Raw genomic sequence first — 13,372 nt, 5'->3', positions numbered from 1 at the left:
GTGTGCGTTCAATCATAATCGGCTGCTTTGTCTGTTTACTTTTTTATTTATAACGCAACGCTTTTGTTGTGTGTAATTTCATTGTGGCCAACACTGTTTGAGTGTTTGAAAAATGAGGCAACAAAAATAGACAAAAAAAGTCTGGCCATAAAAAGTCTACAAGACCACAAGAAACCAAAAGAGAGGCAGCAACAGCACAGTTTGTTGTTGTGGTTAAAGCAAATTGTTTAATTCATTTTGTTGCACAGGCAATTGTTTATTTAATTGAACAGAAATAGAAAAAAGAAGCGCCCTTTGGTCATGGAAAAATCCCCAAAGAACTAAAAATGATGATCTTCCTATTCCCGTTATTTCCCAGGCTGCAGGCGCAGCCAACTTTGGTCCTTTGAAGCCAGTGCTGCCCACCGTATGCAAAGCTTGCAACGATCTGTACGCATATGCATTTGCACCTTCAACTTAGCCGAAAATCTTGAGTTTTCACACTCACACAATGTGTACACACACTCTGTGTGTGCTCTGTGCCCAGATTCTGGTGCTATTCCAAAGAATCGGAATGAAAATTTCGAAAAATAATCAAGCAAACAGCGGGCCACAGCGAAAATGGTGTGTGAAAAAAAAAACATATACACAAAAATAACTAAAAATGCTAAAAATAAAACTTATTTAAAGAAATGAAACCATGAAAAATCAAAAACACTGGCAAAAGCCAAAACGATGGCAAAATACAGAAAAATATAAATAATAAGAGCGAAGCAAAGGAATTGAATAAGAGAGAGATGTGTGATGGTGGGACCAGCCGTGAAAAGTTCGCTTTTGGACTTTGCCTAATTTGCAGATGCTATCGGGGCCAATAATTTATATAAGGGCTGGGGGCGAGAGCACGAACAAAAATACCGTGAGGAATATTGGGGCTATTCCAGCTGCAAGCAACGATCCAATCCGTTCCGATACGATTCGATCCTGTAGATGACAATCGAATCTCACAGTATTTTTTCAAAACCATAAAAAGCACTTGGTACGTATACGTATTGGTGTACGTACTGTGTGTATATATATATTTTTTTTGTTATTTTCGCTTTGACCACATTTGGCAACCGAACAGAACGAATCCGAGACAAGAATGAGCCGTGTTAAGCTTCAGCACACACACACACACACACACACAAAACACACACAGAGACACACACACAATTCGTATGCTCATTCCAGCACACTCAGACACTCCACTCCACACACTCTGGCAAACACTCTCCATAAACATCTCTCACTCACGCACTTGCAAGTCCGTGATTAATTGTCATTGCAAAACAATAAATTTTTGTATGGAATAAATTCAATCGGGATTTCTTACAATTGATTGTGAATTTTGTGGTGGGTAGCAGTTGTACCGCTCTATTTGGATTTCCGATCTTCTGATTTCGGTTTCAATTTATTATTAGCGCGATTTTTTCTCGCCTGCCAATGTGCCCGTAAGATGCGTGCAGCAAGACCGTTAGACCGACGACGACGGAGCAGAATTCGCGAATGGGGAACTGGGGACCACTGGCACCCCACACAGCAACTGTTTCTCTCTCTCTCTCTCTGTGTGTGTCGGCTCTCACCGATCTGAAAGAGCTAGCGATCGCCAGAGATCCAGCCCCAAGCACCAGAGTCCAATCCAATCCAATCCAAAAAAAAAAGTGAGAGGCAATTTTATTTTATTTTGTTTTTCTCTTTTCTTTCTTTATACGCGCACTCTCCACATGTACTCTATGAACGAGTACGCCACAAAGAAGGTGACGGGCGGGAAAGCGGGGGAAAAAAAGCGAAACTGAAGTACAAAATCAAAAACGGCAATGAATTTTACGTTCCGCCGCGAGACGAGACGATCACAATCGATTTGCTCTGTATGCGTCATACAGCTGGTACCAAAAGCTCCTTCCCACAGAGAAGCTTTTAACTTAAAAAAGTTGGCAAAGCAGAATCAAAAACCGGTATTTCTCATACCCTAGGCAGGGGAGATCTATGCGGTAAGTGAACGAGTTTGGTTTCATTTTTTTTAAGTTTAATTTATTTATTTATTATTTAATTATTTATTAGCTTAACTTTAAATTTTAAACCAATCTCTCAGCTTTATTGTGATGATTTCTTACTGCATAATGTGTGTTTTGCTTAATTCTAAAGCAAATTTTTTAATCAAAATATTTCTTAGGTTTGTACAAATGCCTCTTAAGAATGTCGGTAAGTTCTACTGACTTTAGCTGGAGATGTTAATACTTCTGGGATTCCTGTTCCAAGAAGTTCCAAGGCGCTCACCCCATTAATCTAATCCGTCAGTAGAATATTTAGCAAATGTCATTAAAGCGTAAGGGGTATAATAAGCTTCGTCTTCGCTCTGTTTTGTGTTAACTGGTGGCTGCCTGCGACACTTCTAGCACTTGTTGCTCCTGCTTCGTTGGCATCTCCTGTTGCTTCTGCTCATCCGCAGGCAGTTGAATGTTCACCGCTTGCAAAGACTCCCGTATCCATGCAGGAATCGGATCCGTGCCAAAATGTCTGGCCATAAAGTCACGCACAAATTGCGGAAACTCATCGCGTTGAATGGCCTCGCGCATGCACCTCATCAGACGCAGCTGATAGGCCACATTGTGGATGCTAAGAAGGGAGCAGGAGACGCTCTCATTGGTGGCAATGTGATGGAGGTACGAACGGGTGTAGCGCTTGCAAGTGCTGCACTCGCACTCCTTGTCAATGGGCTCCAGGTCAAGCTTGTATTTGGGCTGCTTAAGATTTAGCTGTCCACTGTCGACCAAGGCACATCCGAATCGGGCCGTACGCGTGGGAAAGACACAATCGAACATATCAATTCCCAAAGCCACACAGACCACAAGATCGGCGGCAAAGCCCACGCCCATGAGGTAACGCGGTTTATCTCGCGGCAGATAGTCCGTGCAGACATCAACCATGCGCCAGAAGTCGTGTTTGCTCTCGCCGCCACTCAGTCCACCGACGGCAAAGCCGCGAACTTGTCGCTCCATCAGGGCGGTGACGCAACGTTGCCGCAGTGGCACATCCAGACCACCCTGGACAATGGGAAACAGCGACTGATCATCGTCCCGGCCATGCGCCTCGATGCAGCGATCCACCCAGCGTATTGTCCGCTCCATGGCCTCCTCGACCCGTGGTCCGGTTGTAGTCGTCTTCACCACATCATCCAGCTGCATCATTATGTCCGCACCAATAGCATTTTGGATCTGTATCGAGTGCTCGGGCGTCAGCATGCATTCGCTGTTGTCGAAGGGTGAGCGAAAGTTCACGCCCTTCTCATCAATCTCGGCCAGCTGCAGCAGCGAAACCATCTGGAAGCCGCCAGAGTCCGTCAATATGGAACGAGGCCAGCCCATAAACTTGTGCAGGCCGCCAGCTAGCCGCAAAGTCTCAATGCCCGGCCGTAGTCCCAAATGATAGGTGTTGCCCAGCAGGATTTGGCAGTTCAACTCAATCAACTGATCCGGCAGAATGCCCTTCAATGTTCCCTGAGTGCCCACCGGCATGAATACGGGCGTATTTACCTCACTGTGCCTGCGAAACGAAACGAAACGAAACGATTCATGTGATTAAAACGAATCAGCCGGTCTGTACTTTTATTACTCACCGCAGCGTCATCAGGCCAGCCCTTGCCTTGGACACTGAGCACTCCGCCACGACCTTATAGGTCAGGGGAGGAATACTTTTTGGACTCATCTAGCTGTCGAACGGCAAAAAAACAATTTAATAAAATAAAATTTGCCGGGTGCACGTTTTTAATGGGAATTAGTGTGACGCATTCCACTTACGATAAAATACCAACAAAAATAGTTTTGGTATTTTCTGAATTGAGTGTTTTACCTAGTGTAAACAGTCGTCCAAGTAGTTAGTACTACTGGGGGGGGGGGGCTCGCTCCCAGAAATAAAATAATAATAACAAATTATAAAAGTCGAATGAAATGCTTTATTGATGATATATTGTGCTTATCTATTGTAGAATTCTTTACATTTAAATAATTCTAAACGAGCACAATCAGGTGAGGATGCACAGTTGAGGTATGGCCCGAATACTTCAAAATTCAAACGGAATCATAAAAAAAAAAATAATCTTCAAGCGTTTTCATATCGCTGCTTCATCATCTTCTTAATATAAGATTTGTAATCGTTTCCAGGTGGCATATTGCCAGCCTTGTTTCCCAGGCCCACATTGTTGGTGCGACCCTCAGCCTGTGGATTTAACAAATTGCATATTTTAATTATCTAATTCAAATTTAAAGTTGTAGTATTGGTACCTCAATGATCTGTGTGCGCCCCTGATTCTTCCTGCCCAGACCCTGGCCCTCCGTCCAGCCCATCTTCTGCATCAAGCGATTGCCCACATTGTTCGAGCTGATGGGCAGTGCTGCAGCCGCGCTGGCGTTGTTCTTCTGACGTGTCTGCAATGTCTTTATCTCCTGCTCGAAGCGCTCCCGGCTGCGATTTGGCGGCGGGGGATCGCTTTCACCGTACTTCAGTCTCCTCTCCTTGGCACGGTCCCGATAGCTAAGGAAAGACCCAAGAATTTACGAAATATCTGGTCAAAAATAAAGCTTTTACATACGATAAGCCGGCGTCGCTATCGGGATCGGGGTCGGCGTCAGCAGACGCTCCTGAACCTTGATTGAGCTTGGCCAAATTCTCTTTGTGCAAATTCGACATTTTCAAATGCTTCTGCAGGATTTCGAGGGATTGAAAGGCACGTTTACATAGCAAACATGTCAGCTTCTGGAAGTCCACAAAGTCCATTTCATCAGCAACGGCACTGGATCCACCAACAGCCGCCGCTGAAGGCCCCGCAGTCTCTTCATCCGACTCGGAGCCACCGCCATAGGCTTTGAACAGCTTATTCACCCCCAGTGGAGCCGCTGGCGGCATAAAGTCAGCCAGCTTAGCTCGCTCCTTCTTCTCCAGTATGGAGAAGCCCACGTCTGCATACGAGCCTGGAGTGGAACGCGAGGTGCTGGGCCCCGACATCTCGCTTCCTGTCAAGATGGGATGAGGTGTGGCCACCACGGTGTAGTCCTTCTTCTGGTTGAGCTGCTTGGCCCACTTCTCCATGTCTTTGACGATCTTCTTGGCCACCTTGACCTTGTCGTGCTTGTTGTTTCCGTCCTTCTCCTTGTCTTTTTCCTTCTCCTTCTTGGAATCGTCATCCTTCTGCTCGGCCTCTGCCAGCACCTCCTGCAGTGCCGCCTGCGTGGAGGCTGGAGTCGCCAGAATGTAGGTGCTGCGTCGCTGATCCCAGTACAGGTAGGCTCCCGTTTCGTTGTTGTAGTAGTACTGCGAGTGGGCGTCGTAATAGAGACCCGTGCTCGGGTCGAAGTAGTACCCAGAGCTCTCATCGTACTGATAGCGGGACACATCGGGAGCGGCTGCAGGGGAGAGAGTTCTATGGAGCTTGGGGCTTGGGGATTTATGCCATTCACTTACGATAAGTCTTCCCATCGTTTCCTCTTGGGGCGATCACATTCTGGGAGGCAAATGTGGCTTTTATCTCGGCAGCTGCCTGGGCAGCAGCTATAGCGGCCGCTGTGGCCGTCGTCTCAATGTTGCTCATCTTCTTTTGCTTCCGTTGGATGGCCGAGAGAGCCACGGCAGCCCCGGAATTGGCTTCCGTCAGCTGAGGGTCTGAGTTACCGCTCTTGGCTATCTCTGCCGTGTAGTAGTCCGTGTAGTACTGAACATAGTGCGCCTGCTCCGCCGGATTGGAGGCATACAACGAGGCACTGTACTCCGCGAGCCGGGGAACGTCGGCCAGCGTATAGCTTCCACCAGCTCCTGAGGGTGCCACAGCTGCTATTGAGCCGCTTGGAATTCCTCCGCTGGCCGAACTCGTGGAGGTGGCAGCTGGCGATTCCTTTGGTAATTTCGGCCGATCATCAACGTCGACGCAGTAGCTAATGGCAACTGAAACGGAAGTGATTAGCGAATTGGATAGAAAACAGCACGACGACACTTACCTTCACGGTCATCTAGGGTCAGAGGTGGATCCAGCGCGGTCAAGGCGTTGTGCAACTCCATTGAGTCAACGAGCGTGTCGAAGTGCAGATAGCAGATGCCTCGCGATGCCTGCGTTAGGGTATCACGGCTGATCAGCACTTTGCTGACAGATTTGGCCAGCTTGGGCAGCAGCTGCTGCAGGGCAGTCAGCACGCCCTCCTCGTTGGTCAGGGCATCCAGATTGCGCAACATAATCTCTGCATGGGGTAAGCATGGCAGGTTAATGAGTGTGTTTCTTTGCTTTGAACAAAATGGCATTGCATGAGATTGGTTTTGGTTTGTATACTTTTTGTGAGGATTCGGGTGACTTCATCGATTCCTTCTCCAGCTCCAGACAGCACATTCTCGCTTTCCTCGCGGGAGACGTTGCACATGAAGCACTGGTAGCGCCGCTTAAAATTGGTGGCACCACACTAAAAATACGAAAGAAGGAAATCATTGAAGTCGAACGACCTGCGCAGGAAAATAGAGCCAGGCCATACCTTGACACAAGTCCAGTCCGAGATGCGTGTGTTGCGTGTATACTGCATGGACACCCGGTGATCGCCCAACTGGAGAAAGCCCTAAAGCAGAGAAGGAAGAGAACAGTGTGATGGCGTATTAGTGACTGGAATGATTGGATCATAAGTTTCACAGGCTACACAGTCACCAGGTTGCTTCTGTTCTGTGTGTTTGCAACGCGCAGATGTCGCGCCGGATGTAGTCGCTGGCAGTTTGCTCCGTTCGATTACCGCTAAAAGTGTGAAATGATTACTTTAAGTTCAGTTCTCGCTCTGAACCATCCCAATTTGGACTAGAGAACCAAACGAAACGAAACAGTCAGAACAGATGAAATGATGAGATGCTTAACTAAAGAAGGCGACGAGGAGAACTGAACTTAAAGCTCTGATTTCGTTACAGTTGATGCCGAGTTTTGATTAGTGCCGATTTCGTGGCTGAATCAAGAAGAGTCTTGTTGGTTGTTGTGATACCTTAGTTATTTCCATCCATTGTCTCGATTCCTCGACGGTTTTAAACTCGACAAATGCGAAACAGCGTGAGGCACCTAAATTTTAGATAGAAGCAGATACAGAAATGTTTTTGTCAAAATATGTTGTTGGTTGTTTCAATAGTTTTGTAACATTTTTTGGGGATTGCTTTTGGTTTATAGTGGAATTTTGTAGATGTTTGTCGTAAGCCAACTATTAAATGAATTGTATTTCCCGTTGATCACATTGCTGGGCACTCAATACTCACGCTCTTCGTGTGGTCTTAGTCTAGCCTAATCATACGCGTATGTATTTCGTATATAGCAAGTTCGTTGGCTATGTAACCCACCTGTAGGCTGCTTCCTCATCACTCGTATAGAAGTGGGCTCCATATTCACTTTGATCAGCTCGCCCATGATCTGCAAGGGTTACATTAAAATGCGCTCTTATTTCTGGTAGAACCTTCCCCTTACGTCTGCCTCGGTAACGTGCTTCTGAAGACCGAAGAGGATGATATTGTTTTGCGCTTCGTTGCAGGTCCTGTGATGCTTGCGACGATACTGGCTCTCGTCGGTCACATCGCTATCGTCGTCGGAGGAGTAGCGTCTCTCGCGGTCCCTTTCCCTGTCGCGCTCCCTGTTCGGTTGGGCGCTGTTGTTCCCATTGTTTCCATTATTATGATGCCGATAGTCAGCGCCCCGACTGAAAAGGTGGATCCAAGGGTTCAGTTGCAGCAAGAATTTGCTTCACAGAAGTCTTACTTGTTGCGCTCATTCCCCCGATCATAGTCGGAGTTGCGTTCCCGCGACTGGCGCTCATAGTTCTTCCAGCGGTGGTCGCGGTTGCTATCATAGTTATCCTCGCGCCGGTCGTAGTTGTCCTCGCCTCGGTGCTGACGATTGTCAGAGTTATTGCGCGAGTTGTAATTGCGCTCCTCTTGGTAGTCGTCGTCGATCAGGTCGCGATAGAGATCCTTGTCCTGACTGCCACTGCCGCTGCCGCCGGCATGTCTATTGTAATTCGAGGAACGCTCGCGGCTGCGCGAACGTGAATTGTGGCGTCTGTAGCCCCCGTGCTCTCGGTTCCGTTCGCTGCAAGCACATACATATTTCAGATTAATATTTACCAGTAAAGTACACACATACGTATGTATGTCGGGAGGGTTTCTTACCGTGAACGTGACCGGGATCGACTGTAGCGTCTGTATTGGCCCCCGCCGTGGTTTCCGCCGCCAACGCCGCCACCACCGCCTCCACCGACATTTCCATTGCCACCGCCTCCTGAGAAGCTTCGACCGTAACGGGAATCCATATTACGCTAATCTGATACGAATCGGTAATTATATTTAATTATCTGCCCACATTCACACGCGCCTGTGGCCCTTTTGCCGAGCGCTAAAGGTAAACTTTAGCTAGTTACGTATTCAAATTTGCACATTTCTTACGTATTGTACGTTGCTGGGAGGACCAAGATATACTTAAAGGATTCTCATTTCCCAAAGTCCGTTCAATGAGCGTGAATTAAAATTTTTACAACAAAAAGGCTGTAGAAAAATTCTCTGCCTCCTTTGCCAGAAACACAAAATCGATTACAAGTTATCGATACTAGACTGGGTGGAATGTGTTGCAAAGCGGAGTAGGGAAACTGTTATGCAGCACTTACAGCTGGTTGAAGACTTTAGGGGAAAATCCCCATCTAAATGAACATTTAAAGAGTTATTTAATATAATATAATATTACAGTTATTCAAGCATTTATTTCACAATTATATTTGTATTCTTTTTTGTATCATACCACAATAAGCACATAATAATTAAATTAATTAATCTTAAAAAATACATTTTCGGGCGTTCTATCTACATGTTTAGGCGTTTTCATAGCGCTGCTTCATCATCTTTTTAATGTAGGATTTGTAGTCGGTACCAGGTGGCAGGTTGCACACCTTGTTGCCCAGGCCTACACTCTTGGTGCGACCATCAGCCTGCGGATATAAAATGTACATTGAAACGTTCCTGGCTTAACTTTATGTATGACTTGTGTTACCTCAATGATCTGTGTGCGCCCCTGATTCTTCCTGCCCAGACCCTGGCCCTCCGTCCAGCCCATCTTCTGCATCAAGCGATTGCCCACATTGTTCGAGCTGATGGGCAGTGCTGCAGCCGCGCTAGCGTTGTTCTTCTGACGTGTCTGCAATGTCTTTATCTCCTGCTCGAAGCGCTCCCGGCTGCGATTTGGCGGCGGGGGATCGCTTTCACCGTACTTCAGTCTCCTCTCCTTGGCACGGTCCCGATAGCTAAGGAAAGACCCAAGAATTTACGAAATATCTGGTCAAAAATAAAGCTTTTACATACGATAAACCGGCGTCGCTATCGGGATCGGGGTCGGCGTCAGCAGACGCTCCTGAACCTTGATTGAGCTTGGCCAAATTCTCTTTGTGCAAATTCGACATTTTCAAATGCTTCTGCAGGATTTCGAGGGATTGAAAGGCACGTTTACATAGCAAACATGTCAGCTTCTGGAAGTCCACAAAGTCCATTTCATCAGCAACGGCACTGGATCCACCAACAGCCGCCGCTGAAGGCCCCGCAGTCTCTTCATCCGACTCGGAGCCACCGCCATAGGCTTTGAACAGCTTATTCACCCCCAGTGGAGCCGCTGGCGGCATAAAGTCAGCCAGCTTAGCTCGCTCCTTCTTCTCCAGTATGGAGAAGCCCACGTCTGCATACGAGCCTGGAGTGGAACGCGAGCTGCTGGGCCCCGACATCTCGCTTCCTGTCAAGATGGGATGAGGTGTGGCCACCACGGTGTAGTCCTTCTTCTGGTTGAGCTGCTTGGCCCACTTCTCCATGTCTTTGACGATCTTCTTGGCCACCTTGACCTTGTCGTGCTTGTTGTTTCCGTCCTTCTCCTTGTCTTTTTCCTTCTCCTTCTTGGAATCGTCATCCTTTTGCTCGGCCTCTGCCAGCACCTCCTGCAGTGCCGCCTGCGTGGAGGCAGGAGTCGCCAGAATGTAGGTGCTGCGTCGCTGATCCCAGTACAGGTAGGCTCCCGTTTCGTTGTTGTAGTAGTACTGCGAGTGGGCGTCGTAATAGAGACCCGTGCTCGGGTCGAAGTAGTACCCAGAGCTCTCATCGTACTGATAGCGGGACACATCGGGAGCGGCTGCAGGGGAGAGAGTTCTATGGAGCTTGGGGCTTGGGGATTTATGCCATTCACTTACGATAAGTCTTCCCATCGTTTCCTCTTGGGGCGATCACATTCTGGGAGGCAAATGTGGCTTTAATTTCGGCAGCTGCCTGGGCAGCAGCTATAGCGGCCGCTGTGGCCGTCGTCTCAATGTTGCTCATCTTCTTTTGCTTCCGTTGGATGGCCGAGAGAGCCACGGCAGCCCCGGAATTGGCTTCCGTCAGCTGAGGGTCTGAGTTACCGCTCTTGGCTATCTCTGCCGTGTAGTAGTCCGTGTAGTACTGAACATAGTGCGCCTGCTCCGCCGGATTGGAGGCATACAACGAGGCACTGTACTCCGCGAGCCGGGGAACGTCGGCCAGCGTATAGCTTCCACCAGCTCCTGAGGGTGCCACAGCTGCTATTGAGCCGCTTGGAATTCCTCCGCTGGCCGAACTCGTGGAGGTGGCAGCTGGCGATTCCTTTGGTAATTTCGGCCGATCATCAACGTCGACGCAGTAGCTAATGGCAACTGAAACGGAAGTGATTAGCGAATTGGATAGAAAATAGCACGACGACACTTACCTTCACGGTCATCTAGGGTCAGAGGTGGATCCAGCGCGGTCAAGGCGTTGTGCAACTCCATTGAGTCAACGAGCGTGTCGAAGTGCAGATAGCAGATGCCTCGCGATGCCTGCGTTAGGGTATCACGGCTGATCAGCACTTTGCTGACAGATTTGGCCAGCTTGGGCAGTAGCTGCTGCAGGGCAGTCAGCACGCCCTCCTCGTTGGTCAGGGCATCCAGATTGCGCAACATAATCTCTGCATGGGGTAAGCATGGCAGGTTAATGAGTGTGTTTCTTTGCTTTGAACAAAATGGCATTGCATGAGATTGGTTTTGGTTTGTATACTTTTTGTGAGGATTCGGGTGACTTCATCGATTCCTTCTCCAGCTCCAGACAGCACATTCTCGCTTTCCTCGCGGGAGACGTTGCACATGAAGCACTGGTAGCGCCGCTTAAAATTGGTGGCACCACACTAAAAATACGAAAGAAGGAAATCATTGAAGTCGAACGACCTGCGCAGGAAAATAGAGGCAGGCCATACCTTGACACAAGTCCAGTCCGAGATGCGTGTGTTGCGTGTATACTGCATGGACACCCGGTGATCGCCCAACTGGAGAAAGCCCTAAAGCAGAGAAGGAAGAGAACAGTGTGATGGCGTATTAGTGACTGGAATGATTGGATCATAAGTTTCACAGGCTACACAGTCACCAGGTTGCTTCTGTTCTGTGTGTTTGCAACGCGCAGATGTCGCGCCGGATGTAGTCGCTGGCAGTTTGCTCCGTTCGATTACCGCTAAAAGTGTGAAATGATTACTTTAAGTTCAGTTCTCGCTCTGAACCATCCCAATTTGGACTAGAGAACCAAACGAAACGAAACAGTCAGAACAGATGAAATGATGAGATTCTTAACTAAAGAAGGCGACGAGGAGAACTGAACTTAAAGCTCTGATTTCGTTACAGTTGATGCCGAGTTTTGATTAGTGCCGATTTCGTGGCTGAATCAAGAAGAGTCTTGTTGGTTGTTGTGATACCTTAGTTATTTCCATCCATTGTCTCGATTCCTCGACGGTTTTAAACTCGACAAATGCGAAACAGCGTGAGGCACCTAAATTTTAGATAGAAGCAGATACAGAAATGTTTTTGTCAAAATATGTTGTTGGTTGTTTCAATAGTTTTGTAACATTTTTTGGGGATTGCTTTTGGTTTATAGTGGAATTTTGTAGATGTTTGTCGTAAGCCAACTATTAAATGAATTGTATTTCCCGTTGATCACATTGCTGGGCACTCAATACTCACGCTCTTCATGTGGTCTTAGTCTAGCCTAATCATACGCGTATGTATTCGTATATAGCAAGTTCGTTGGCTATGTGACCCACCTGTAGGCTGCTTCCTCATCACTCGTATAGAAGTGGGCTCCATATTCACTTTGATCAGCTCGCCCATGATCTGCAAGGGTTACATTAAAATGCGCTCTTATTTCTGGTAGAACCTTCCCCTTACGTCTGCCTCGGTAACGTGCTTCTGAAGACCGAAGAGGATGATATTGTTTTGCGCTTCGTTGCAGGTCCTGTGATGCTTGCGACGATACTGGCTCTCGTCGGTCACATCGCTATCGTCGTCGGAGGAGTAGCGTCTCTCGCGGTCCCTTTCCCTGTCGCGCTCCCTGTTCGGTTGGGCGTTGTTGTTCCCATTGTTTCCATTATTATGATGCCGATAGTCCGCGCCCCGACTGAAAAGGTGGATCCAAGGGTTCAGTTGCAGCAAGAATTTGCTTCACGGAAGTCTTACTTGTTGCGCTCATTCCCCCGATCATAGTCGGAGTTGCGTTCCCGCGACTGGCGCTCATAGTTCTTCCAGCGGTGGTCGCGGTTGCTATCATAGTTATCCTCGCGCCGGTCGTAGTTGTCCTCGCCTCGGTGCTGACGATTTTCAGAGTTATTGCGCGAGTTGTAATTGCGCTCCTCTTGGTAGTCGTCGTCGATCAGGTCGCGATAGAGATCCTTGTCCTGACTGCCACTGCCGCTGCCGCCGGCATGTCTATTGTAATTCGAGGAACGCTCGCGGCTGCGCGAACGTGAATTGTGGCGTCTGTAGCCCCCGTGCTCTCGGTTCCGTTCGCTGCAAGCACATACATATTTCAGATTAATATTTACCAGTAAAGTACACACATACGTATGTATGTCGGGAGGGTTTCTTACCGTGAACGTGACCGGGATCGACTGTAGCGTCTGTACTGGCCCCCGCCGTGGTTTCCGCCGCCAACGCCACCAACGCCGCCACCACCGCCTCCACCGACATTTCCATTGCCACCGCCTCCTGAGAAGCTTCGACCGTAACGGGAATCCATATTACGCTAATCTGATACGAATCGGTAATTATATTTAATTATCTGCCCACATTCACACGCGCCTGTGGCCCTTTTGCCGAGCGCTAAAGGTAAACTTTAGCTAGTTACGTATTCAAATTTGCACATTTCTTACGTATTGTACGTTGCTGGGAGGACCAAGATATACTTAAAGGATTCTCATTTCCCAAAGTCCGTTCAATGAGCGTGAATTAAAATTTTTACAACAAAAAGGCTGCAGAAAAATTCTCTGCCTCCTTTGCCAGAAACACAAAATCGATTACAA

General features: G+C 47.9%; 3 protein-coding genes across 7 annotated transcripts; all 3 read right to left on the bottom strand.

Moving 5' to 3' along the window:
* Nucleotides 1-2,237: 2,237 nt before the first annotated feature.
* Nucleotides 2,238-3,807, bottom strand: LOC111077771 (queuine tRNA-ribosyltransferase catalytic subunit). Its single transcript, XM_022372177.2, has 2 exons — nt 3,635-3,807; nt 2,238-3,561 (listed from the first exon to the last, which is right to left on the bottom strand). The coding sequence occupies exons 1-2, from the start codon at nt 3,721-3,723 to the stop codon at nt 2,385-2,387; spliced, it is 1,266 nt and encodes a 421-aa protein (XP_022227869.2). The 5' UTR covers nt 3,724-3,807; the 3' UTR covers nt 2,238-2,384.
* Nucleotides 3,808-3,950: 143 nt separating this feature from the next.
* LOC111077708 (RNA-binding protein 5-like) lies at nt 3,951-8,601 on the bottom strand. Of its 4 annotated transcripts, none has more exons than XM_041593879.1 (13): nt 8,458-8,598; nt 8,185-8,335; nt 7,775-8,104; nt 7,487-7,715; nt 7,363-7,432; nt 7,017-7,090; nt 6,528-6,608; nt 6,332-6,458; nt 6,006-6,242; nt 5,476-5,952; nt 4,607-5,417; nt 4,299-4,548; nt 3,951-4,233 (listed from the first exon to the last, which is right to left on the bottom strand). In XM_041593879.1, the coding sequence occupies exons 2-13, from the start codon at nt 8,322-8,324 to the stop codon at nt 4,117-4,119; spliced, it is 2,943 nt and encodes a 980-aa protein (XP_041449813.1). In that variant the 5' UTR covers nt 8,325-8,335; nt 8,458-8,598; the 3' UTR covers nt 3,951-4,116. The 4 variants fall into 4 exon arrangements, with proteins under 4 accessions (XP_041449813.1, XP_041449814.1, XP_041449815.1 ...); XM_041593880.1 differs by having other exon boundaries at nt 8,185-8,330; XM_041593881.1 differs by lacking the exons at nt 7,017-7,090; nt 7,487-7,715; nt 7,775-8,104; nt 8,185-8,335; nt 8,458-8,598 and having other exon boundaries at nt 7,363-7,404.
* Nucleotides 8,602-8,876: 275 nt separating this feature from the next.
* Nucleotides 8,877-13,324, bottom strand: LOC121403796 (RNA-binding protein 5-A-like). 2 transcript variants are annotated; one of them, XM_041593795.1, is made up of 12 exons: nt 12,941-13,316; nt 12,531-12,860; nt 12,243-12,471; nt 12,119-12,188; nt 11,774-11,847; nt 11,285-11,365; nt 11,089-11,215; nt 10,763-10,999; nt 10,233-10,709; nt 9,364-10,174; nt 9,056-9,305; nt 8,877-8,993 (listed from the first exon to the last, which is right to left on the bottom strand). In XM_041593795.1, exons 1-12 carry the CDS (start codon nt 13,087-13,089, stop codon nt 8,877-8,879), a joined length of 2,952 nt encoding a protein of 983 aa, XP_041449729.1. In that variant the 5' UTR covers nt 13,090-13,316. The 2 variants fall into 2 exon arrangements, with proteins under 2 accessions (XP_041449729.1, XP_041449728.1); XM_041593794.1 differs by lacking the exons at nt 8,877-8,993; nt 9,056-9,305; nt 9,364-10,174; ... (1 more) ...; nt 10,763-10,999; nt 11,774-11,847 and having other exon boundaries at nt 11,108-11,215; nt 12,941-13,324.
* Between the last annotated feature and the right edge of the window lie 48 nt (nt 13,325-13,372).

The sequence above is a fragment of the Drosophila obscura genome, unplaced genomic scaffold (assembly GCF_018151105.1).
Source record: "Drosophila obscura isolate BZ-5 IFL unplaced genomic scaffold, ASM1815110v1 contig_200, whole genome shotgun sequence".
Classification (NCBI taxonomy): Eukaryota; Metazoa; Arthropoda; class Insecta; order Diptera; family Drosophilidae; genus Drosophila; species Drosophila obscura.
This window is presented reverse-complemented; position numbering and strand designations above follow the sequence as displayed.